Below are 23389 nucleotides of genomic sequence, written 5' to 3'. Positions count from 1 at the left end.
CCAACGGCAGGAGCGAAATGGCGGCCCCGCGGCGGGGGGTCTGTGAGGGGTCGGGAGGCACCCCGGCGGTGGGTGGTTTCCATTTAGTGGGAGCTTCCCGGGGGGCACGGCAGTTGTCAGTTGCCAGGCTTGGAGGAGAGAGTACCAGGCCCTCCGCTGCCTGTGGTGGCTTTTCTCTGCAGCCTCCTCTCTGCCTGCTGCTAATAAAGGTTCAAAAAAAAAAAATTTTTTTTTTTTTGACCAGATACGGGCCCTTCGCTGCTGCTGCTTTCTTTGGGGTTTGGTTTTAATTCTTCCCCATCAGCATACACAAATACTTCACAATCCCTGACATGTCTCCCCCAGAGCTCAACCTGTTGTCTTCGCTTTGTACTCGCAGCCTCCCGCCCTTGCTGTCAGCCACCTTGGCTTAGGCCACCTTGGTGACCTGGTCTCTGCCCCTTGCCTCCCCTCGTGCTCCCCTGCTTTGTCCTGCTTCAGTCTGCCTGCGGAAATCACAGAGGAGCTCAGCCCTCAGCCGGTCAGCCCGTGAGCCTCAGAAGGCACCTGCGTGCGGCTAAAGGCCTTCAAGCGCCATGTCACAGGCAGGGGCCTCCGAGTGGGGGAGACTGTGTTGTGTAAAAACCTGTAAATAGCTTCTTCCTGGCAAAGAAAGTGCCCAAAATACGTGGCTAATGATTCACGCCCTCCTGCTCATTTCCTCTCCGTCCCACTCAGTCTTGAATCCCCTTAACTGGAGGGAGAGCCGCCTCAGAGGGCAGGTGTTGCTCGCACGCGAGGCGAGTGCCCCAAGCCCATCCTTGGGATCTGTTCAGGTGCACACTCTCCCTCAAAAAATAAGAGTTACAAATAAGAAGGCTGCTGCTTTATATATTAAAATATATTGTATTTCTTCATTAGTTGCTTCCACAGGTATATGGAGGAAGGGTCCTTTCGGTAAGTTTTTTGAACAAGTAATTAAAACAAAAGTTTGAAAGTTATGCAGTTATACTCCAGCATCCATCTTTTGTTGGAGCATGATTACTATATACAGAAATACACATTTGGATGCTCTGACTCATCYATCTGTGAAGAAATATAGATTCAATTTGCTCTGGGAATGCATTTCACTCCCTCAAATTTTTCGCAAATCAATAAAAAAGTTACGCATTATTTTGGAAAGCCTGAGAAGTTTGCCAGCCTTTCTACTTTCAGGGACTACCTTGTAATAGCTTCTTTTTTTTTTCAAAATCTGTATTCAGGGCCAGTGATAATAGAGGCAGTGCAAGAAACTTTGTGAGACCCTTCTGGAAACCCCCTTTCCCCTTCAAGTTATTGCCTGTCTGCAGATGCACAGACACTGCAGTACGACCCATCACTATACATACAGTGATGGAGGGGCACACAGAGCCAGGCCACTGCATTTACCACCGCCATGGCTTTCAGTCTGCTTCTGGGCAGGAATAAAATGCTAAATTGTGATTTATTCTTGCTCTGGAGGAACTTACTGGCTCTTGACAAAGTAAGTGATCACTGATGTGATTGCTAATCTAAGCCAGCCTTTGAGGCTTTCATGGTTTTGATTTTCAGTGGGAGTATCTGGGATCCCAGTCTTGCAGATGCCTTCAGGAGAGTTAGAGAGGAAGGCACCATTAATGTGAACTCATACAGCACTGATCCAGCAGGGGGAGGAGGGCCTTCTTCAGCCCTTTTAAACACAGTGACRTATTTGCAGTGTGTATAATTATCCAACTAGTATTTGATCTTCTTTCACCTGAACCAGTGCCATGTTTGCCTATGTGCATATATTATTAAAATATAGTTCACAACATGAGGTGTTGGGAGAAGAATCACCCCACCAAATGCATGGATGTGTAATTTTTAGGTTTAGTATGAGTCCTGCCGTTCACAACTTGGGATCACAAAGCTGCAGGGACACTGCTTTTTCTGAATTTGAAACCTGCATGGTGCTTTCTTTTTCTCAGGCTTCTCTGGATGACTGGTAGTAACAACAGAGGGGGAAGGTCCCATTTAAAATCTCATCTTCAGCCCTCTTTTATTATGGTAATATTCTCAGTACTTCCATGGGCAACTGGCAGTTTCTAAAATTCACATCAGTGGTCCCAGGTCTTCTTTTGAGCGGGCAAGTGAGCAATAAGCATGACAAGAGTTCATGTGTTGCAGTTTGTTCTACAGCTTCAGTACAGCACAACTTCAGTGTCAGTACAGCGTAAGGACCAAAACCGAGTATGATGAAGTTCAGCCCCTGAAGAAGCTTTTCATTAGGTGACAACATTTTTTCATGAAAAGTAGTTGTGGGTACATTGCAGCAGTATTCATATTCTGACAGGAGTGCCATTGGTCTGTGAGCTTATGGGTACAAGGCACAATGATAACACAGATTATTGAAGGGTTATTTCTTCCCAAAGGAATCATAATCACAAAGTAAGTTATATAAATAGCTGAGAGAAAATCTTTTTAGTTCCCACTGACACTGATAGGAGTCTTTCTATTAGTTTCAGGAGAATTCAGTTGGGTCTCAAATCCTCATGCTGTTGACCTCAATGAAAAAAAAGACATGCCAGGAGCATAACAGTGTCAGTTTTCATTCTGTGCACAAACAGAATCCGATAGTTTCTCCTGCATGCACTTCCTCAGCTAGTTCCATGAAAACAAACACAAGTACTGAGGAGAAATATGATAATAAGATGGGTCATATACATACGCCACCACACATCCTCCCCAGGTACAGCAACTAGCTGCATTAGTTGCCAGTTAGCCAAATGGGTGGCAAAGAGTAGATGTTCATTTTGTAATTGCATGTATGGTGTATGTAGGCGATGTATGACATAAAAAAAGAATTTCTGTCTGAGAGCTGGTTGCTCTCTTCATCATCAAATGAATGTGACAAATGCAAGCAGAAACTCTAGTGGTGATATTTCAGGTTGTACTCTGCTGTGCACAGAGAAGCATGTTAATAGAGAAGGCTCTTTGCAATAAATTCACCAGGGGAGCATGTAACACTTTTTCTCTTGGATACCTTCTGACCTGTTTTGTGGAGTTTACAGCCTCCAAGAGAGGCACACTGGTGAGCACACTGAGCTGCATCTGGGAAAGCCCAGAGGCACCATGGCACCTGGCCCCGTGCCTTCAGAGCAGTACTCACATCTGAAGGAGGTCCCTGCGGTCCCAGGTCGGTACCTGAGACCAGGATCAACACAAGCTGGCATTTTGAGGAATGAGCTGCCTAGTAAGAGAAGTGGAGCAGGGTGGAAATCCCTCCCTTCTTTGTGTTAAGAAGAATCACCCCTGGCCCCATGTTAAATTAGAGTTCACAGACAGATGCTGGGTTTGCAACTTTCTAATACAGCATCAGGTGTAGTCTCTTCTAGAGCAATGACACTGGTGGTGACGGTAGTGTCCKCCTTGTAATAGCTTCCTGCTCTGAGGACAGCTTGCATACACTGCAGTATACAGTCAATGTGTAAAATGCATAAGCAACCTCAGAGTGAGCACAGGACTCCCTTCTCCCAGAGGAAAGCCCCTGACCACAGACTCACAGAGACACATGTCCTTTTGTTCTCTCTCTTCTCTTTCCATCCAAATAAATCTTGTTCCTTGCCTCCCAGATTTGCATAAGTTACATTGGAGGGGGGACTGGAGAAAACTTCCACAGCCACCCAAAACAGTCTCGGTAGATAGATATGCACTAGGGTTTGAAATATTATGTGTTTCTCCTGTTTCTTAATGTAGGGGTTACTGAACTTAATAGTTCTTGAACCTACACACACACACACACACACACACACACACACACACTTTGATCTGGGATGCAACCTGCATTCTGACATTTTCATCTATGACTCAGTTTAGTTTGAGTTATCTTGAGTTCTGGAAATGTAGCAGCAACTTGAACTTTTCAGAAGGCTCTTAGAATAAAAATGACCCTAAAATTAGTTTCGTTTTTATTCTACCATTTATGTTAGTGCGTGGGACCAGGTTTCAGTTTAGAGGTATTCTTTCTTTGGCAGCCTTTCTAACCTATGGAAAACTTTTACCTTAAAGGTGCCCCAAAGCTCAGCTTTTACTTGAGTGCACAGCTAAGTAGAAACACTTCTAAATTGAGAAAATGCTCTAAGCTGTTCTATTTTCAAGACCTGTTTTATTCTGAAAATTGACTATTAAAGTGCCACCTTTTTATTCATCATGTCTGCACTCGGTATGTGTTCAATCTTGTCTGCTAGCATATGACTACAGTTTTACTGCCTTTTACTCCCACTTACCTGAAAGAATCAATACAGAGAAGAGAATCTGAGCTGGATTCTGGAACAAGTGTTTACAGACTTCCAAGGAATTTCAACTGTACTGTAGGACTGGAGGCAACTCTTCTGTGCAAGTCTGAGTGATGCATAATTGGAGAACCATACATTGCATGTATGTAACAAAAGAACTAATTGTATGTTTAATCTTTATAATTGGCAATTCAACATAACTGCACAGTTTTGCTTCACTTTAAATACCACCGTTGAAGGTGTCTAGTAAGTGAAGTGGTTTTATTAGAATTGTGGTTAGTTACGAATCACTCTAGAGGAGACAGTAATGGAGTTTAGGGGAAGATAACTTCTTAGGCTGCTGGATTTTGCAATCAAAATTTGATTCAAATCAAAATTTAAAAAAATTGAAATGAAAATCTGATGGTGCCCTGAAAGGTGTTCCATATTCCATTTGTGTAAAGCTACCTTTTCTGTATAGATTTAAATTTTGATTGAGACCAAAAAAACTGAAGAGTTTCAAGGTCAAGCACAGTACTTGAGACTGGTATACTGAAATGAAACCTATACTTCTTTCTTTTTTTATACTCTGTGAATTTAAAAAAAAAGAGATTAAACAATTTCGCACAAACTTTCTGAAAGAAAGTCCGTGTAGCAACTGAAATCCAGAATGTTGATTTCAAATGGAAAGCTTTTGTTTCAGAAAGCTGTGTGCCTTTGAATACTGGAATATAGAAAGGGATATGGAACATGGCTTTAATTACAGAGAACATGCCAGAATTATAGACTTCAGTTTGCACTTTCATAGTAACAGTTTTAACAAGCATAGCCTGAAATACTGTATCATGTGTGACTGGTCATTCATACATATCAGCTAATTTGCCCAACTGAAAAAAAAAAATTTAGAAAAAAGGGACTTTCCAAAGGCTTAACTCCCATTAGTATGTCTTTTTACCTTTTAATTAAGARGCTAATGGCTATGGGTAGCTAAACCACAAAATACCTTTGAAGATCTGAGCCGTAGGGCCTTTGTTGCAATCTAACCTTTGTTCCCATGCAAGAAGAATGAGTCAATGGTTCCAGCAAAATCTCATTGCTGTTGATGTCACAAAAATATCAAATATAATTTGGAAAATTTGAATCTTTTCTCCAGAGAGTTGCATGACATGACTTACTGTACAGCATGAGTCATCTCCTATCCTAAAAAAAACAAATATAAGTGTCAATTCTTAAGTCTGGCCAAAGAATTTTCAGGAATGTAATTAATAAATGAGTTGTTAAGTTTGGAATAAAGAAAGCCATTCCCAGTTTAAGTCAAATCCCATACGCCTTTCAAAGCCTGAAGAGTGCTGTGGGTTTCAACTCTTTGATTTGCTCTGTTATATAGAGGAAAGATGATTTGAAAATGTATAGTATTCAGATGTTACCTGGCACTTACCCATGGCAGTTAACTTTTTAATTAAAAGGTAAAAAGATGTATTAATTATCGGTTAACAATTTTCAATCTCTCTACAGACAAGGGAATTAATGTCTTTAAAAAGATCCACAACAATTATAACTTGCAGTGTGGAGAGAGGAGGAAGCTTAAAGTATACGCCTTCCCTTACTTCACTTCAATGACTTTGGAAAAATTAAGGTTAAAGACAAGCTCTTAATGATCAGCATGTCTTTCTGTCCCTTTATATTAAAAAAAAAAAAAGAAAAAAAAGAAATCAAACCCTTTCACCCCAATTCTCAGTAGCATCTTGCAGAAATGAAGAATTTATTTCCAGTAAGAGCTGAGAGCATTAGGTGCTTAGTTCCCTATGTTGAGGTGAAATAAAACATCTAGGACAAAGTCATCATGGTTGGCTCTTGACTGTTGCACAGGAGACAGGGTTCAGGGAGCCCTTTTCCCCTTCTGTCCTCCCTATATGTTTATTCTACTCAGCAAATGGATTTAGAAGGCTCCCAGCTTCAAAAGGGCTGCAGTATATTGCAGAGATAACATCACTGGCAGTATTTACCTCTGCATGAAACTCAGGGATCATAGTCTTCTCTCCTATTTGATCTGCAAGAAGCTGGTTTGACCAAGAATGAAAGGCAGTGATACAATATCCCTTCAGTTGTGCGCCACCCAGAGCTGTTAGTGTAATTGCTCTAGCGACTGGATTTCTTTTTCTTGGTCTCTGAAACACCATAATGGTGAAGTTTGGAAAAGTTTCTGTCCTGTTTGCTTTTCATCATTAGACAGAGCAGAGGCTTCAGAACAGCCTCTGCTGCTTGTGTTGTAGAACTCCCAAATTTTGTCAGACATTTTACAGGGCAAAAAGAGAAAGTCAAGCCATTCAAACCCTATCTTTCCACTTGTTCTAGGAAACTTTTAGTGCAGTATTGTCAGTAATTATACAAAAAATATTCCAGTAAAAGAAAGTTAACTTCACCAGATCAAGTGCTCCATAATTAGCGGCTGCCAAAATGAGGATCCCAGTGCAACTCTGCTTCATCTTTGCTCTTCCCTCATGCAAATATATCTTGGGGTTCTTTACTTTCTCAGACCTTAGGGCCGTAGGATCCTGCTGTGCAGGATGGACCAGTTCATGGCATGAATGAAGACTGAGTAGTTAGCTGGAGAGGGAAATGCTTAAAAATGTCAGGACTCACACATAGAAAGGTCCTTAAAAATAACAAGCATTTGTCTCTATTGTAAAACATCTTCCTTTTTAAAATATATTTATAGCTTGATAGCTGAAACTTTGGAGTTCTCAACCTCAGCTTCTGGTGCCTTTTGACCCTTACATGCCTAGTTTCAAAATGGAGCTAGTTAACATTAACGTTAACATYATATAAAAGATTGGCTGGAGGTGAGAAAAGAAATATGGATCTGATGCTCCAAGACATCACTTCTAGGCCTGTTTCCTACACTTAGCTTTTTCACAGGATGCAGTTTGTACTACTTATCAGGATAAAGGTATTTACTTACCTTTCAGAAATTATGCTGGTCAAAGGTAAGATCAGCACTTTTTAATTTCTGAGCCATGAAGCACAATAGCCTGAGACAGACTGTGCAGGTTTCTGGAAATATCCATTTAATAATGGGAATGCCTCAGATACCCAAAACCAAGCTCTTTAATGTCACCAGTTCTGTGTCACTGAGTTAAATCTCTCTTCATAGCAGTGGTTASTTGTTGAGAGAAGTATGAGGTGTGGAGAAGGAAGGAGACAGGTAAGCTATGAGAGAAAAAAACATATTCAGCTATGCACATAATCTAAAGACCTAACCTCATAAATAGGTATAGCTGGTTTGGCTGAATTTTTTTTTTTTATGAAGTTATTTGGATTTTTTTGAAAAAAAGGATAAAATGAGGATGGAAATAAAAGCCACTACCACCTGACTAATGGGAATGGATGACTCCTCACTAAAAGCATTTCACTTTTAACACAGAAGAAATGCTTAGTTCTGTTTCCTTCATCCTTCTTCCATAATGTCTATGTTACCAATAATACCTCATTTAGCCATTTCCTATGAACTAATGGTGACATTTCAGTTTAATGGCTGATGACTTTTCTGTGGGCCTTGTCCACCTTCTGTCCCTGCTAGAAAGTGCTCTTTCTCTGACCCAGTATCTCCAATTCAGGTATTATTAAGTAAAGGTTCTTGTAAAGGTCAACATAACTCTGAAATAGATTCATACATACAAAAGAGACATGATTCTCTGTCCTGACTCACTACAATGCCACTTTATTCAGCACTGAGTTATCTTGGGTGGCATTTCCAAAGCACAGTAAGAAGAAAGAAGGCTAGCTTGGCCTGGAGGGGCTGGGCTCTCTCTGCAGACTGTGAAGGGACAAGTTTCTTTTAAGGGAAATTCAGGACGTAACTGATCACCCTGACTTGTGTCTTGGCAGGGTGTCTTTTTCACTCTCTCCTTTGACTTTCTAGTAAGCTGGGGAAAAAGAAGCCATCCTAAACTCTTGTTAACCTTTGTGGATATTCCTCTAAGGACTGGTCCAGAAACCCTTCCTCTAAGAGAAGATCTTCTCCAGATGGCAATGGGAGAGGATGAGCACAATGGTCAAGCCATGAGATCCCCCAGTTCCAACCTCACAGGCTGTGACTGACACTGTAGAGCTTTTACAAACTTTTCCTTGTATTTTCCTTCTCTGAAATGCAAACTAGATCATGCATAGCTTGTTTACCACTTGCTGCTGCACAGATAGCTGCATCTTGTTACTTAGCACTAGAAAAAAAGCACGGTTAAATTTTAATGCATTCTTATGTAGTTAGACAGTTTGTCCTCATGCAGTTCCAGGGGGATAAAGCATAGAGGGGTTTAGCATTTACCCTGGTACACTATGATTTGACTAAAACAAAAGCCCCATATCCCCCAAAATAATCAGAAAAAATCATTTAGAGACAATTAAAGGTAGTTTTTCCTCTACAGTGGACCTGGAAGAGTAGTGGAGTATGGGCTATGGCCCATGAGGACTAGCTCTGATCTCAGCTGTAAAATTTAGTAATTGTCCTGTATTTGTATTTTTTCAGGGATTTTTTTATGAATAAGAAGTGGATTCATTTATATAAATTACTAGAAGGAGTTTGTGAAGGTCAGTGGAATTTAATCCCAGGTTCTCTTAAATATTTAGTTTATCATCTCTTTGTATTTAAAGTTTCAGAAGCTAAAACTTTAATGATGTTATGCAACTGTAAACAGATGAGTTCATCTGATATTGAGGAAGGGTATTAAATAACATACCTCTTAACCAGGAAAGGCCAATAACTTGCTAGCTGCTCTAACAGAGGACATTGCCATTTTGGTGAGCATTAATCTACCTTGTTGGGTGTTTCAAACAGGTTCATAGGATCAAAGAATAATTTATGTCAAAAGGGACCTTTGGGGGTCATCAGGTTCCCCAGCTTAGAGGAGAGCCAGCTTCAGTTCCATCCTTATGTTGCCCCATGAACAACTGTGAAATAGAGCTTTGGACATTGGCAATCCCACATAAGGAAACTTAGTGCAACTTTTTGATTTAGATTTCTGAACACCATATGCAAGGGATTCTGACCTAGAGCCTGGAGACTTTTTTTTTAATATTAGCTTTATCAATAATGCATTATCTTGTTGCCAGGTGGTGTGAAATGAGGTATGTAAAAAATACTTTTGTACAAATTTGAGGTAAGTGAAGAGAGCTTGCCTGTGTTCAATAAACTCTGTAGAGTTCCTAGCTCCAGCAATTTGTCTGTCTATGCAAGGACATCTCTGTGGTCCAAACACACATTACTAGGGTTTCTGCTGTCATCTGGTCACAAATTCTTTCTCAGATGAAGAACTGGCATGTGTAGTTATTCAGTTGTGGAGCTGTTGTCTGGTGAACATGGCTGTACTAGTCTTCCACTGGAAATGCTTCTTAGTGCTGTATCTCTAGAAGCCATGGCCCTTCTCAGGCTTTATAGTATGCCAGATAAAAATAACTGCTATTCCACTACTGCTAAAGCACAACTACCATGCTCTCTGCGTCTGGCAAGCTCTGGATCATGAAGATATCAGGAGAATACCATGGATGAGGGCACAAGTCTTTCTGTGGTGTGCTGCGCTCCCTGTCCATCTATCTAGGTTGAAGCACAGTATTGTCTATCTGGGAGCTGTTGTGTGGAAACACTCAAAAGACTCTCAGCAAAATTTAAGTTAACCCAAACTGAACCTGACTAAAGTTTTCTGCCTTTTTTTTTWAATCTGATAACTAGAAATGTTATGCATTAGAGGACATCTGCAATCTGTGAGCAGATTGTCTCATTTCTCTCCTTACTGGTCCATTTTTTTTCAGCTGTACTGATGTCTCTTAGTAGCCCCTGTGCCATGCTGTAGCTGACCACATGTGGCTCCATTTCTAGGGGGCCTTGGAGGCAGAAAGCCTTTGAATCTGGGGCCTGAAGGCAAGGGCTGCATAATGTTGGACCTCTCTTACCCTAGCACAGCAGGAAAACCCTTTCAGTCCTGCACTAGTCTATAAGGGTGACTCAGTATCTTTAATGAATTATGAAGTTTTACTTCCTAAAGGGATTTTCTGTTGTTGTTGTTTGTTCTTGAGAGCTCGATTTCATGAGGCAGTGATCAGGACAAGGCCTGAGAAGTAGGTGAAATCATATTTTATACATATCCTCGAGCTCTTGGGTGATACCCACTAATACCTCATTAAGCAGGATATTTAATTGCACTTTCAGTTCTTCATCTGTAAACAGTTGCCTCTGATCCACTTAGACTATGTTTAAATTCAATATGAAACAAAGCAGTGACTATATACTATCACTAATCTATGTACCATGTATCAATGACTTATGGGGTTCAATGGGAAAAGGCAATTATGATTACTATAAAACTAAAAACAAGTAATGCATGATTTGACTCCTGGGAGAATAGGCCAGAATCTTGTCTCAGTCACTCCAGAGGATATTCAGAGTAGTGTCTTTAAACAAAATGCTTTCAAATGAATGAGGTTTGATTTACAACAGCAGAACAAACATGAGAGTCAGCTTGCTTCTACTGCTGCTGTTATACTATTTTCTGAAATGTACCTTTCCCTCTCCTTCCCTGTTTTCCTCTCTCCCTCACTGCCACAAAAGAGGTGGAACTATTTTGGATCGGAACTATTTTGGATTGCTACCAAAAGCTTTGCCAAAATATGTTTCTTGCTAGTTTCAATTGGTGTCATGCAAAAAGATGTGCAAGTGCATAAACATCCCAAGTCTAGCCCATTTCCCTAATAGATGTTTATTCCCTTGGTTCCATTATACATGTTTCTAATTTAACAAAGTACATGACTGATGCCTAGAGAACAAAGTAACCAGTATGTCCTTTAGAGTTTTCGTATTATAAATTGCCCTGGCCTTAAAGTTCATCCAAAAATATACCTGACTGTTGAGAATCACTGCACTGAAATGCCAATTCTAACCCAGGGGAAGGAATCATTAATTGGGGTAATGAAATTGAAAGCGTGATAATAGATTTATTACTTAAAGTGTTGATTATGCCAATTGACCTTTCGGTTGGATCTTTAAACTTTCATAGAGGCCTCTTGCTCCTTGACAGGAAAAAAATCACAACCTTGTGCTAGCAGATATATTCATCTGACAACTGTTTGCAGAGCAGAAAACATAGCAAAAGAAGCAAACTGAGTTCAATGAACTCTTACCTATGAGGTCTCCAGAATAACATCAACTCAGGAAGAGTGAACTGAATACTCTGCACTGTACACCTATGGTAGGAAAAATAGTATAGTTACAGTCTAGCACTTACATGTAAATAGTTGCAATTATAGGCAATTTAGTTGATGCTTTGAATTAATGTGGCCAATGACCCACCAGAGTGTCTGAGGGCAGTGCTTCCCTAGAAGAGAAACACACAGAAAATGGAATATGGCATGCAGTGGTTGCTCACTGTGAACTTTTATCATTAAGCAGTTAAAAGGGGCACAAGGGATGTCTGGTGTCTGCTAGGAAAATCCTATCCAGCTGCAAAATTAACGAATACAAACGAATGAGTGGCTTAAGTAATGTAACATGGGTAACCATAGCTCATGGCTCTTCTTACAGTTTCCACTTCAGAGCACCATCAATGACTTAATAATCGTCTGACATTAACTGTACCTACCCCTACCCTATCGAAAGGTATTAGCAGTTGAAATTAAGGAATCTAGGGCTTTTTAACTTATTAGCTATGAAGCTGCTGAGTGTAGCAATACAGCAAGAGAAGAAAGAAAACCTCCCTGAGTTTGGTGGATGATCTTCCCAATATCCATTAGAAAGTCTTCATTAATTATTTCTGATTGGGTTCATTGCAATAATTGAATAGCATCTGCAATGCAGGGCAAAATTTGTCAGCTGTCTGGCTATTGAGGGTAAAGGGATATAGACTTACTTTTTACTATTTCTGCAGTGCCATTGCGGCTGCTCACAGCCAAGTGAGGAGACAAGGCACCTGCTCTGAGGCATTTGGGTTCCTCATTAAACAAGTAAAGCTATGAGATGTGACAACAAACTGAGGGCAGTGGGGGAGAAAGGAAACATCTGCAAACAAGGGAAAAGAGAAAACATTTTGGAGAGAAATAAAACATCATTTGCAGTAGCGTGGCTAGGTATGCATAGTTCGGAGGTGAAGTTGCAGCAGCTGCTCAGCAGCAGAGCAGTTGAACTGTAGAGGTTTCCGGACACAGGAGCAGGTTTTTTTAGGCATCTGCTTGGGGGCTGTACCACAGTGAGATGGGAGTTAGTGGCTCTGGCCTTTCTGTACTGATACAAACTGGTTATTCAGGGAGCACAGGTTAATAAAGATAAATGGCTTGTTGCATTCTTCCTTGTATGACCGATTGGTGCTTCCATATTAAATGACAAAGTGAGCAGCTGCCCTGCTTCCCCATGTGGATAAGGACACTTTCACCTGCATCCAAAGAGTGATTCAGGGAAGTGGCAGCGTGCTGGTTGCTTCAGAAAGAGCCCTCATGGCAGGATCACTCCAGGGTCATGCAGTGCTTTGTGTCTCAGTGTGGGATTGCACTGAAATCTCCAAGTATTTCTGTTCCTGTATGGATGGAAGGGGGTTCTCTGTGGTAACATGCAACCAGTGGGAAACTACCGAAGATGTACTCGCTGCTTAGTAGCTGACTTCTGTAAAACAAGTTTTAAACCTGTCCTCAAAATAATCTTTCTTGCAACCTGAAGAATCCATACAACTAATGGGAGATCAGGGACTTCTTTGCAGCTGGAGTAACTACTGAAAAAGGGCCCAGCTGCAGCACACCATGCAGCAAGAGCAGGGCTGCTGCACAGGGCAGGCATGCTGGGAGCAGCCAGCGCCAGTGGGGCAGGCAGGGGCAGGCTTTTTGCCAACAAGGGGTTCCATGGGACCAAGAAAAGAAGAGCAGAGCAGCTCCAGTGACGATGACCAAGGTCAGCCAAAAGTCCAGATGACTGAACAGGTCTACAATGACAAGGCAGGTTCAATGTCAAGCCAAAAAGTCAAGTCAGGTTCAGGGTCAGCTGGGTGMAAGGCCCAGCACAGCATGCCTTCAGGGTAGGTAGCTGCAGCTCCCGAGCCATCAGAGAATCACACAGAATTGCTGAGGTTGGAAGGGACCTCTGGAGATCATCTAGTCCAACCCCCCTGCTCAAGCAGGGTCACCTAGAGCACATTGCACAGGATTGCGTCCAGGCGTGTTTTGAATATCTCCAGAGAAGGAGACTCCACAACCTCTCTGGGCAACCTGTTCCAGTGCTCTGACACCCTCACAGTGAAAAAGTATTTCCTCATGTTCAGATGGAATTGTCTGTGTTTCAGTTTGTGCCCGTTGCCTTGCGTCCTGTCGCTGGGCACCACTGAAAAGAGTCTGGCTCCATCCTCTCAACACCCTCCCTTCAGATACTTGTACACACTGATAAGATCTCCTCTGAGCCTTCTCTTCTCCAAGCTAAACAGGCCMAGCTCTCTCAGTCTTTCCTCATAAGAGAGATGCTCCAGTCCCCTATTCATCTTTGTAGCCCTTCGCTGGACTCTCTCCAGTAGTGCCACATCCCTCTTGTACTGGGGAGCCCAGAACTGGATGCAGTACTCCAGATGTGGCCTCACCAGGGCTGAGTAGAGGGGGAGGATCACCTCCCTCGACCTGCTGGCAGCACTCTTCCTGATGCACCCCAGGATACCATTGGCCTTCTTGGCCACAAGGGCACATTGCTGCCTCATGCTTAACTTGGTGTCCACTAGGACTCCCAGGTCCTTCTCGGCAGAGCTGCTTTCCAGCAGGTCAACCCCCACCCTGTACTGGTGCATGGGGTTATTCCTCCCCAGGTGCAGGACCCTGCACTTGCCTTTGTTGAACTTCATGAGGTTCCTCTCCGCCCACCTCTCCAGCCTGTCCAGGTCTCTCTGAATGGCAGCACAGCCCTCTGGGGTATCTGCCACTCCTCCCAGTTTTGTATCATCAGCAAACTTGCTGAGGGTGCACTCTGTSCCTTCATCCAGGTCAYTGATGAAGAMGTTGAASAAGACYGRACCCASKMCTGACCCCTGGGGGACACCGCTAGCTACAGGCCTCCAACTAGACTCTGCGCCGCTGATCACAACCCTCTGAGCTCTGCCATTCAGCCAGTTCTCAGTCCACCTCACTGTCCACTCATCTAGCCCACACTTCCTGAGCTTGTCTATGAGGATGTTATGGGAGACAGTGTCAAAAGCCCTGCTGAAGTCAAGGTAGACAACATCCACTGCTCTCCCCTCATCTACCTAGCCAGTCATTCCATCAGAGAAGGCTATCAGATTGGTTAGGCATGATTTCCCCTTGGTGAAGCCATGCTGACTACTCCTGATCACTTTCTTGTCCTCYACAGGCTTGGAGATGGCCTCCAGGATGAGCTGCTCCATCACCCTTCCAGGGATGGAGGTGAGGCTGACTGGCCTGTAGTTCCCTGGGTCATGAGCACAGGTGCACGAGTGGAGGCCTCAGATGGAGCTTCTCACTGCTCTTTCTCACAATTTAGCTTTTTCCACAGAAGTCTAATCTCAGGTTACAGAGCTTCACCATATCCGAGTTAGATGTGTCAGGGCAGCTAGAATCTGTTGATATGCTCAGGGCCGTGAAATGTTCCTTACGAATGCTGTCAAAATTGCATATGAAATTGAAGTCATTTCATTAGATCTTCCAAGACCTCAGATATTAAACAGTGAAAATGTATGTGGGCTACCACATATATCATACCATATCCTCCTCCTCCACCTTGTACTCCCAATAGTCTCTCATCTTTAGTACATGTATGTTGTAAACATGTTTAATACACCTAATTAGTCTTTATATGTTAGAAAAAAATTGTAACAAATGGAAACCTTGGAAGGAATGTGTTTGTTTCTAACACTGGACAATTCTACCCCATAAGAAAATGTTTTTAATTTTAAAATAGTTACCCCACTGAAATCAGCAATGGTTTTGCATGAGAAAATGGAACAGAACCTTGATTTCTGATTTAATATGAAGTTATAAAATTTCCTCAGATTTGGTTGCACAATACAATATAGAACGTTACAATTCTTTTCAGGATCTTAAGGAGAAATGTAATCAATAAGATGCTCAAATTACTGACATTTTCAGTGCCTTACGCTCATGGGATGATTTTTTTATATGATCTTCACCAAAACACTATGAATTTGCTATTGTGGCTGCTCAGTGCCATAATAAAACCCTGCCTCGCACTTTTAAGCTTTGTGCAATTCAGCTATAGATAGCCCCTGTATACTAGAACCCATGATGTAAAGATCGTATACAATTTTTACAAGATGAAGGACTAATTTTATTTTAACCTATCTTGCAATGGCAGGTATTCTTCAAAACATATTGCTCTCTGTGTTCTGCTTGGGAAGAGTCACATGTGCCCTACTGCCAGGCACAAGGACATTTTGGTGATCAGCAGTCCCATCCTTGCCATCCCTCTGTTCTCCCCCTCTTCTGCGAATCTATAAAAGGACCAGGGAGAAGTAACTGTTCCTCTGCTAGCTCAGATGCATAGCCTATGAATTCTGATGGATCACTACAGACAGTGCATCTCTAAGAATGTCTGTTACTTCCTCTTTGAGTTGTTCATTTCACAGATGAAGACTAATGAAGCACTGATCAAATTAGAAGAATCTTTTCTGAGTTTGGACTGAGTTTGCCTCCTCAAAGACAGTTTTGAAAGGCTTGGCTGGTAACACAGAGCTTAATGAGCATGTCTCCAGAGGATCAGGGAGAAGCCTTGCAAATTTCCAAGAGGCAGATATCCACAAAAACGGCTGCTAAATTTGCTTATGCTCTAATAAGCAATCTCTGTTTTGCATGGTTTGAGTGTGGTTAACTGTTCAATAGGAAGGAGTAATGCAATCCAAAATCCATATGGCTGGTTTTCAGGTGGGAATTGCTGCCCCACAACTCTCTTGGTGTGGACTAGCAATCATCATGAAGATGACTGGATTCTGCATAAATACATACAAGAGAAGTGCTGAGACAAACCTAAAGTTCATAATGTTCTTTTTAACAAATTGTATGACTTTGGAATAAGACCTGGTAAATGTATTACGTCCTCAAGGGAGATTCATTGACTGTCCTTTGGAAGGACAGTAGGGTAAGATCTAAATAAAACTCTGTATCTGCAAGAAAACAGTATGAGGCAGTCCTAACATCTTCGTGTTGATTTTTTTCCAGCAAGCAGCTACTAATTTGGTCCTGGGATGGACAAGGGTCCTCAATCAGTAAATATTCTTGCTGCAGTCCTTTAGGAGTTTAGAATTAAGGTGGGGAATTTATGCTGATACAGGTGCAGTGATCTGGCTGCTGAAGTCACTTTCACTGAAGTTACAAATAGGCCTGATTTCTTTAAAAGAGGTAATACAGCCTGGTAGGAGTGGTAGTGATGGTTGTCAGAATCCTAAGCTCAGATCTTTTCATACCTTGCTTACCATTTAAAGGATTAGCACCAAGAGCAGGGACCAGCCACCCATTTGTTGGTTGCTGAAAGCAGCAAATGAACAAGATCATCAAGGCAACAGGCCAACCCAAGGCCATATACTGGCACCCATGGTATCTCGAGGAAAGCATCTCCTGGGATGCACAGAGCTATGAGCTCTCCAAGGACTCAGAGCCACTGCCCTCCAGGGAGACGTGTATGGCAGCTCATAGATTCTTTTGAATCCTCATTCAAGTGGGAAAGAGAAATACAGCCTGCCACCACCTTTGAAAGACTGCCAGCCCTGGGGCAGAAGGTCTGACTCCTGACTCCTCCCTTTGCCCTTTCACAGTAGGTCTAAAATGAGCAGTCACAGCACTGGTATTTGCAATGGAGAGCCCCATGGTGCAGGGACCAAGCAAGTGGAGCTGTGACCACAGCAGCAGTGTCCAACTGTAAAGTTATCAGGACTCAGGGGATCAATAGCACAAAGAGGTTGATCCAAGGTCACAGCAGCCCCTGGGCTTTTAGTGATGAGAAGTTAATGAGATGAGGCAGAGCTAAGATGGATCTGGTTGACTTGTCTAATAAAAGCATCTCAATATTTTTTTCCCCTGGATTTTGGCATTCTTTTCCCAAAACAAAAACAAACAATGTTTTTCTGGAACATGATCTGAGAAAAGGCACTTAGTATAGCCTTCATCTGAGAGAGTGATCATGCCACAGTAGAAAATAACCAATATAAATAACATCTTTGTGACGTGAGTTCTGCTATAAGATCTTATGCCGAATGGCACTGAAAGCTCCCAGAAACTAGTTCTCTGAACTAAAAAGGAATACCCTATTGTAATATTACTCTGAGCCATCAAGAATCCATATTCATCTAAATAAATATCTGTACTAATCTATCTTAAATAAACAGTGATTTCTAGAATAATGCAAAGGATTTATTACAAACCTGTACCTCCCAAAGAGTAGAGAGCAGGAAGAGAAAAGGGTGTAAGAAAACTTAATTCTCCATGGCAAAAGGACAGAAACTTTGTTTAGACTTGTTAGACAGACTATGGCAGTGCATAGTGTTAGCAAAGCCCATCTTTACAACAAAACAGGTAATTTTTCCATTAGCTGAAGTGATTTGATGCAGACATGTTAGTGTGGACCTGATGTGGTTTCTTTTTGTCCTGACTCCACAAATAGCATTTTGTTTAATTTCCTTTTTATTGACAAGCTTCACTTTCAAATGAGGTTAATATTAACATGTTCTTTCTCTAACTGGTTATATTTAAATACCTTGCACTTAGGGGGGAGGGGAAGGCTGAGTGACTGACTGTCTTTTGCCGTTACAATGGCAATTGCTCCCTTCTTCACATCTCAATTTTTTCCCAACAGCAATTCAGAAAGTCTGTATTAAATTTGCATAGTGTCCTCCTGAAGTCCTATGAGGTGAGATAATCAAAATATACAGGCATCAATGTGTGTAAGTAGGCAGGACAAAGTATACAGGTAGAGATAGTACTTTTTATTGGATCAACCGGTATGGCTGGAAAAATAAAACAAGCTTTCAGGCATGCAAGCCCCTCTTCAGGTCTGAAATAGAAGCAGCAATTTTCAAAGCTAAATACAAGCTGAGAGCCAATGCTCAGAGGTTAATTAAATATGTATCAATTAGTCCTTCATTGAAAGAAAAGGTATTTGGTAGCTGTGGAGAAGGGATGATAAAGAGGGAGGAGAGTGAGAGAGAGAGAGTTAAAGAGTGAGAGAGAGAGAGTTAAAGTTAAACTGAGCTACTTATCACCTAGGGGGAAAAAAGAGGCAGATAGTTTATAGCTTGGGGAACAAGAGTAGTTCGTGGTGAGTAGGAGGAGAGTCTAATCATAAAAGTCACATCTAGTGAGTGCGTGCTTCTTCATATCAATTGGCTTTATGACTTTCAGTTCTCAGCCTCATCTTTAGAAGGTGTTTTTGGAGGTTATTCTGAAAAGGAGGACTAAGATGCCAAAGGTATTTTGTGAGATGTGTTCCCCGTTTGGCAGCTGGGGGAATTTCCATTACAGCTTGCCCATAGGAGATCATTTTGGGGCAAAATAGTTGCTTAGTTTCACTTACACAGTTACCATGAGGGCACTGGGTAAATTTAATTGTATTTCTGGGAATGCAGGTGTAGGATCTAGAGAAATACAGGGAGGGAGGGTTGGGCCCCATTTTAAACTGTCAAGATCTATTCCTGTGGGTAGGGAGGGAAGTGGAATAAGATGAGTTATGAGCAACACTTCAAGAGGGCCATACTCTGGTTTTAGAGGAGTTTCTGTTGACGAAGCTTGTAAGAAGCAGTGTCCTTCCTGCCTCATACAAGATCCTTTTGAGAAAAGAGCGAGTGAGGCTGGTCAGCTAGTGACCAAAGACTCCCCATCTCTGGCACTGGGAGGCACAAATACTTGGTTGAGAATGGTATATTTTGGGTTAGCAACACTACATACTATATATTCTACCAAATAAATATTTGAAAATAGAGGCTCAGTTCAAGCAGATCAGTAAGAAACCAAATGTTTAGTCAATGCTGTGAGTACCCTTTGCTAACAGTGCATCTGTTGATTATGCTCAGCCCACAGAGACCTGAGGTGCTTTTTTATTGTAAAAAGAAACTTCTACATGAGTCCAGTGTTATTTTTAAGTGGCTTTGTCTTCAAGTAGCCTGAAATTTCTGTGAAATATAAAACTAATGGGACAAATTCAGGAAACTTTACTGTAGAATGAAATACTGCATATTTGTGATTTTTTTTCCACACGTACATGTATGGAATTCAAATTAGAGCATTTTGTAAAGAAACCTGGAAGGGTTTTATATTATCAAACTTTTCACAGTCTGTAAGCAGTAAAAGAACTAAATACTTCTAGTTGACTAAAATGTCTCTCAAGTCTTATTTATAAATCAGCATGCATGGGTACAAAAGATTGGTGTCTCCATAAAGTGCTTGAAATTCAATATTTTTTACTCTACTGTGTCTTCTGAAAGTGCCTGCATATTTTATATTCCCCGAGTGCTAAAAATTGTCTCTGTATTTTATGTATTGTTGTTTGTAGAGCTCTAYTTGCAAACATAGCTAACTGTTAGTACTGGAGATGATATACAGACTGTATAACATGCCTGAAGAAAATAAATCTAGAAGCATAGGAATGCTCCCAACTATAAATTTCAAGGACTCTGTAAGCATTTCTTAACTTCATGCTAATTCTGTTAAGAATATACCATAGCTGTGTGGGATGCCTTCTTGTAGCTGGCAGGAAGGAAAATAGCTCCAGACTCTGGTTAACATGCACGTTTCCATGGTTGTGGTACCTCTTTGTGCAAAAAGCCTTCATTCATTCTAGTCAGTGGGATGTGCAATCAGTGGAGTATAATTCATATTGCTGCCGTGTGCTATCTACTGGCGAATGGTCCCCAAGGCAAGCATGGCACTCTGGAGCACCTCCAGCTCCCAGGCAAGGTGCAGAGCCGGAGGGTGACCTGGCTGCACGTGGCTGCTGGCCCGCTGCGGCAACCTGGATCTCACGTCAGCTCATTCATTCCACAGCAGTGCCAGGAGGTGCTTTTGCCTGATCACAGCCTAAAAAACAATTTGAGAAGCACTGCTGCTGCACTCAGAGGAGCCCCAAGCACCAGGTAGCATGGCGTGTAACTCTAAAAGAGGCCTCCCCAGAACAGGAGGCACCGTATCATTGATAACAATGTCCCTCTTTTGATTTAGAGCATCTAGCCTCTTGCCCTCATCTTCAAAACAGTATTTTTTGATTAATGAGGAAGATTATAGCTTGACTGGAGAAAATGTTTTCTCTAGTTCTAGGTTCACTAGTATGATACAAATAATATCAAAATTAAGCTTGAAATCAAGGGCTTTGAGATTTACAACATGGAATAGTTTGATCTCTTTTCAAAGTATTTTCTACTGGGAAACAACTACCTTGATGCAATCTTCATTTCTGTAACACAGGGTTATTTTTCTGACAGAAGGAGGCTTGCTAACTTTGCATGTGTGCAGAAAGCCAAAGGTTCACGTTTTTTATACCTGAGATACAGACTAGTGTGGGCATTCCTCTAATAAAGTGGATTTTTGTTTGTTTTTAGGTTACAAATTTACACTGAGTTGTACTACTAACTAGCAGATGTTGGCAATATCAATACTTACACCAGAATAAGGCTGATCTTTCTCTCAGTGCATGGTTATTTTAAAGAAAGAACACAGGTATTCCACAGTATAAATTATTTGTATTTTCTCTGTATAACATTACTGTTATTTACATACCATATTGTTCAAGAGAATGCATTTCAAAACTCTGCTTTAACCAAACAAGACAGAAAGAGTGGAGACCGCCAGAATTTGAAACAACAATTGCACAGGATGTGAACTGGTTTCAGCGCTTGTCTTGCCAGTTGATAGACTGACAAAAAAAATGTGACCAACAGTGCAAAATCTGTCACTATTTAATGAGATCCCAAATGCTGAACATACAAAACAACTTTTTCCTGAGATCAGGGTTTGTATTTCTTATTTTCATTGCACAGAATGTCACTGAAGAAATAATTGTTTCTACTTCTTTCATCATTCAAAAAGCACATGCATGGGTTCATATGAAAGATTAATGTGCAAAACACTGGATAATTCAGAATGTTTTGAGTGGCTGGAAAGGAGAGTATACTGGAAAACAGCCTTCTTTGTGAAGGAAGTTTGCCTTTGTGTAAAAAATTAATAAGCTGAAATTTTTATGTGAAGTATAAAATTTCAGCCAAGACATTTCTGCTAGAAATCATTATTTTTAGTTTGGGAAGGCACATATAGGGTTCCATGTGCCAGATCTGCTCTACTGGCTAGGTTACCTAGCCAGGCTGTATTTCCCACAGTCACTGTCCACTCCATTCTTGACAAAACAACAGGGTGCAGCATGATATCACCAGCCACCATTCTCTGCAACACACATCACTTGGCTAACAAACTCAGCCTACAGATAAAACAGAGGCATAAAGCATTCAAGCAACAACTCTTACAAGTCAGGAGTTTCAAATCCACATTTTTCAACTTAAGATTTTTGCCTTTCAATCAGAACAGGGCTTTTTGGTGTATGGGTGATTGCTTTTTACTTAACACTGGAACATTGTTTTAAAAAAATACTTTAACAAAAGAATGTATTGAAATGAAAAAAACTTATTTCTGATCCACAGATTGTTTTGTTAGAAATTTTGAAAGAACCCTGATGAAAATTTCCCTTGATTTTATTACAGAACAGAAATTGAAAAGTGTTCTTGTGAGCTTAAGATGATCAGTTGTACATAAAGTAAATTTTAAAAATGCAGTAGGTACTGTATTAACCAGTATTATTATTAACCAGCTTTTCCGAACTAATAAATCTCTAACAGTGACAGTCCTTGACCTTGCTGTGGATAACCAAAGATGTCTGCCCAATAAGGAGTTTTGCTGGCTTCCCTGAGACCCAAAGCATGGATTCCTGTTCTTCTAGAGTCTCATGGAATTCATTGCCTCTGAATTTAAGGTTGTCATTCATGTCCATTATTTTGCTGAGATATTGTATGCTACATGGTGAAGGTTGCAATTGTATTCCATTATCAAAAAAATAAACAAAAAATAACCTGTAGCTTAAACTGACAGAAGAGGTGATGACCTTTCTTTGTTGTAGGAAGTCATCCAAACGTGTAACATGCAGCTGACAGAGGACTTTCCTGGAAAAGTACATCCTAAACATGTGTCACGTTTCTAATTTTCTTTGGGCTGATCGGACCATCAGTATGTCTTTGAGGTCGCACCTGGGGGAGAATAGAAGCAGTTACAGAACTAAAAAAAATCCTAGGAAAGTAGGGCTGCAAGGGATCTCAGGAGGTTACCTGCCAACCCCTCACCTCAAAGCATTATACTAAAATTAAATCTATCATTAGCAACCCACTCAAAATCCAAATACAAAGAGGAACAGCAAAAAAAAAAGAAAAAGAAAACACTTATATAAGCTTCACGTGCAACATGCCGATGGCAATTCTGGGAATTCATTAATTGGTTATATGCTGTCTGAGAAATGCTTGGGTACTCCGCAGTCTGTATTCTTTAAAGCAAAAGACAATGTTGGACATTCCTCCTCTGTTTTTCTTAACAAAACTACCTGATAAGCTATAATAAAAACTAAACATCTGATGTTGCCTTCTGAATATATTAAGAACATCAACAATAAGTATGCCAATATTTCATGTATCTCAAAGACAGTTTTCAACATCTCAGTGTTTATTTAAAGCAGGCTTTTTTTTTAAGTTCCGATAATTAGCCTGGTCCTACTTGAACCCACAGCAAAGAGGGTTTTCAAACTGACCTCAGTGAGATCAGATTAGGGGAAATATCCAGCAGATTTGAAAACCTTATTCTCATTTGCATTCAGTGCAATGGATTTCCAGTCCTAATTACTTATGCACTTTTACAAAGTATAACTGCAGAGGAAAGAACAAAGAAAAATTCATTCTCAGATGCATCCAAGAAACATATGCTTTGGATATTTAAACCTGATAGCGGGACCTCATGTAGGTAATTACAAAGTAGCTCCAAGAAAATGAAAATTACCTCCAAAGCTATAATCCTGTGTCTTCACATAGCTTCCTAAATGAAACACTATTGTCAAACAGCTTGCTGTGGCTGGCCCAAATGCTGAT

The 23389-nt window shown here is 41.1% G+C and overlaps 1 protein-coding gene across 1 annotated transcript in view; it reads right to left on the bottom strand.

Annotated features, from left to right (window-relative positions):
* Positions 1–22435: 22435 nt before the first annotated feature.
* IGSF5 (immunoglobulin superfamily member 5) overlaps positions 22436–23389 on the bottom strand; it is a 30700-nt gene continuing 29746 nt past the window's right edge. The window contains exon 8 of the mRNA XM_026079177.1: positions 22436–22504. Within this exon, the coding sequence (XP_025934962.1) occupies positions 22436–22504 (69 nt within the window). The remainder of the gene's footprint in view (positions 22505–23389) is intronic.

The sequence above is a fragment of the Apteryx rowi genome, unplaced genomic scaffold (genome assembly GCF_003343035.1).
Source record: "Apteryx rowi isolate R43461 unplaced genomic scaffold, aptRow1 scaffold_493, whole genome shotgun sequence".
NCBI lineage: Eukaryota > Metazoa > Chordata > Aves > Apterygiformes > Apterygidae > Apteryx > Apteryx rowi.
Note: the sequence above shows the minus strand (reverse complement) of the source record. Positions and strands in the feature narration are given on the sequence as shown.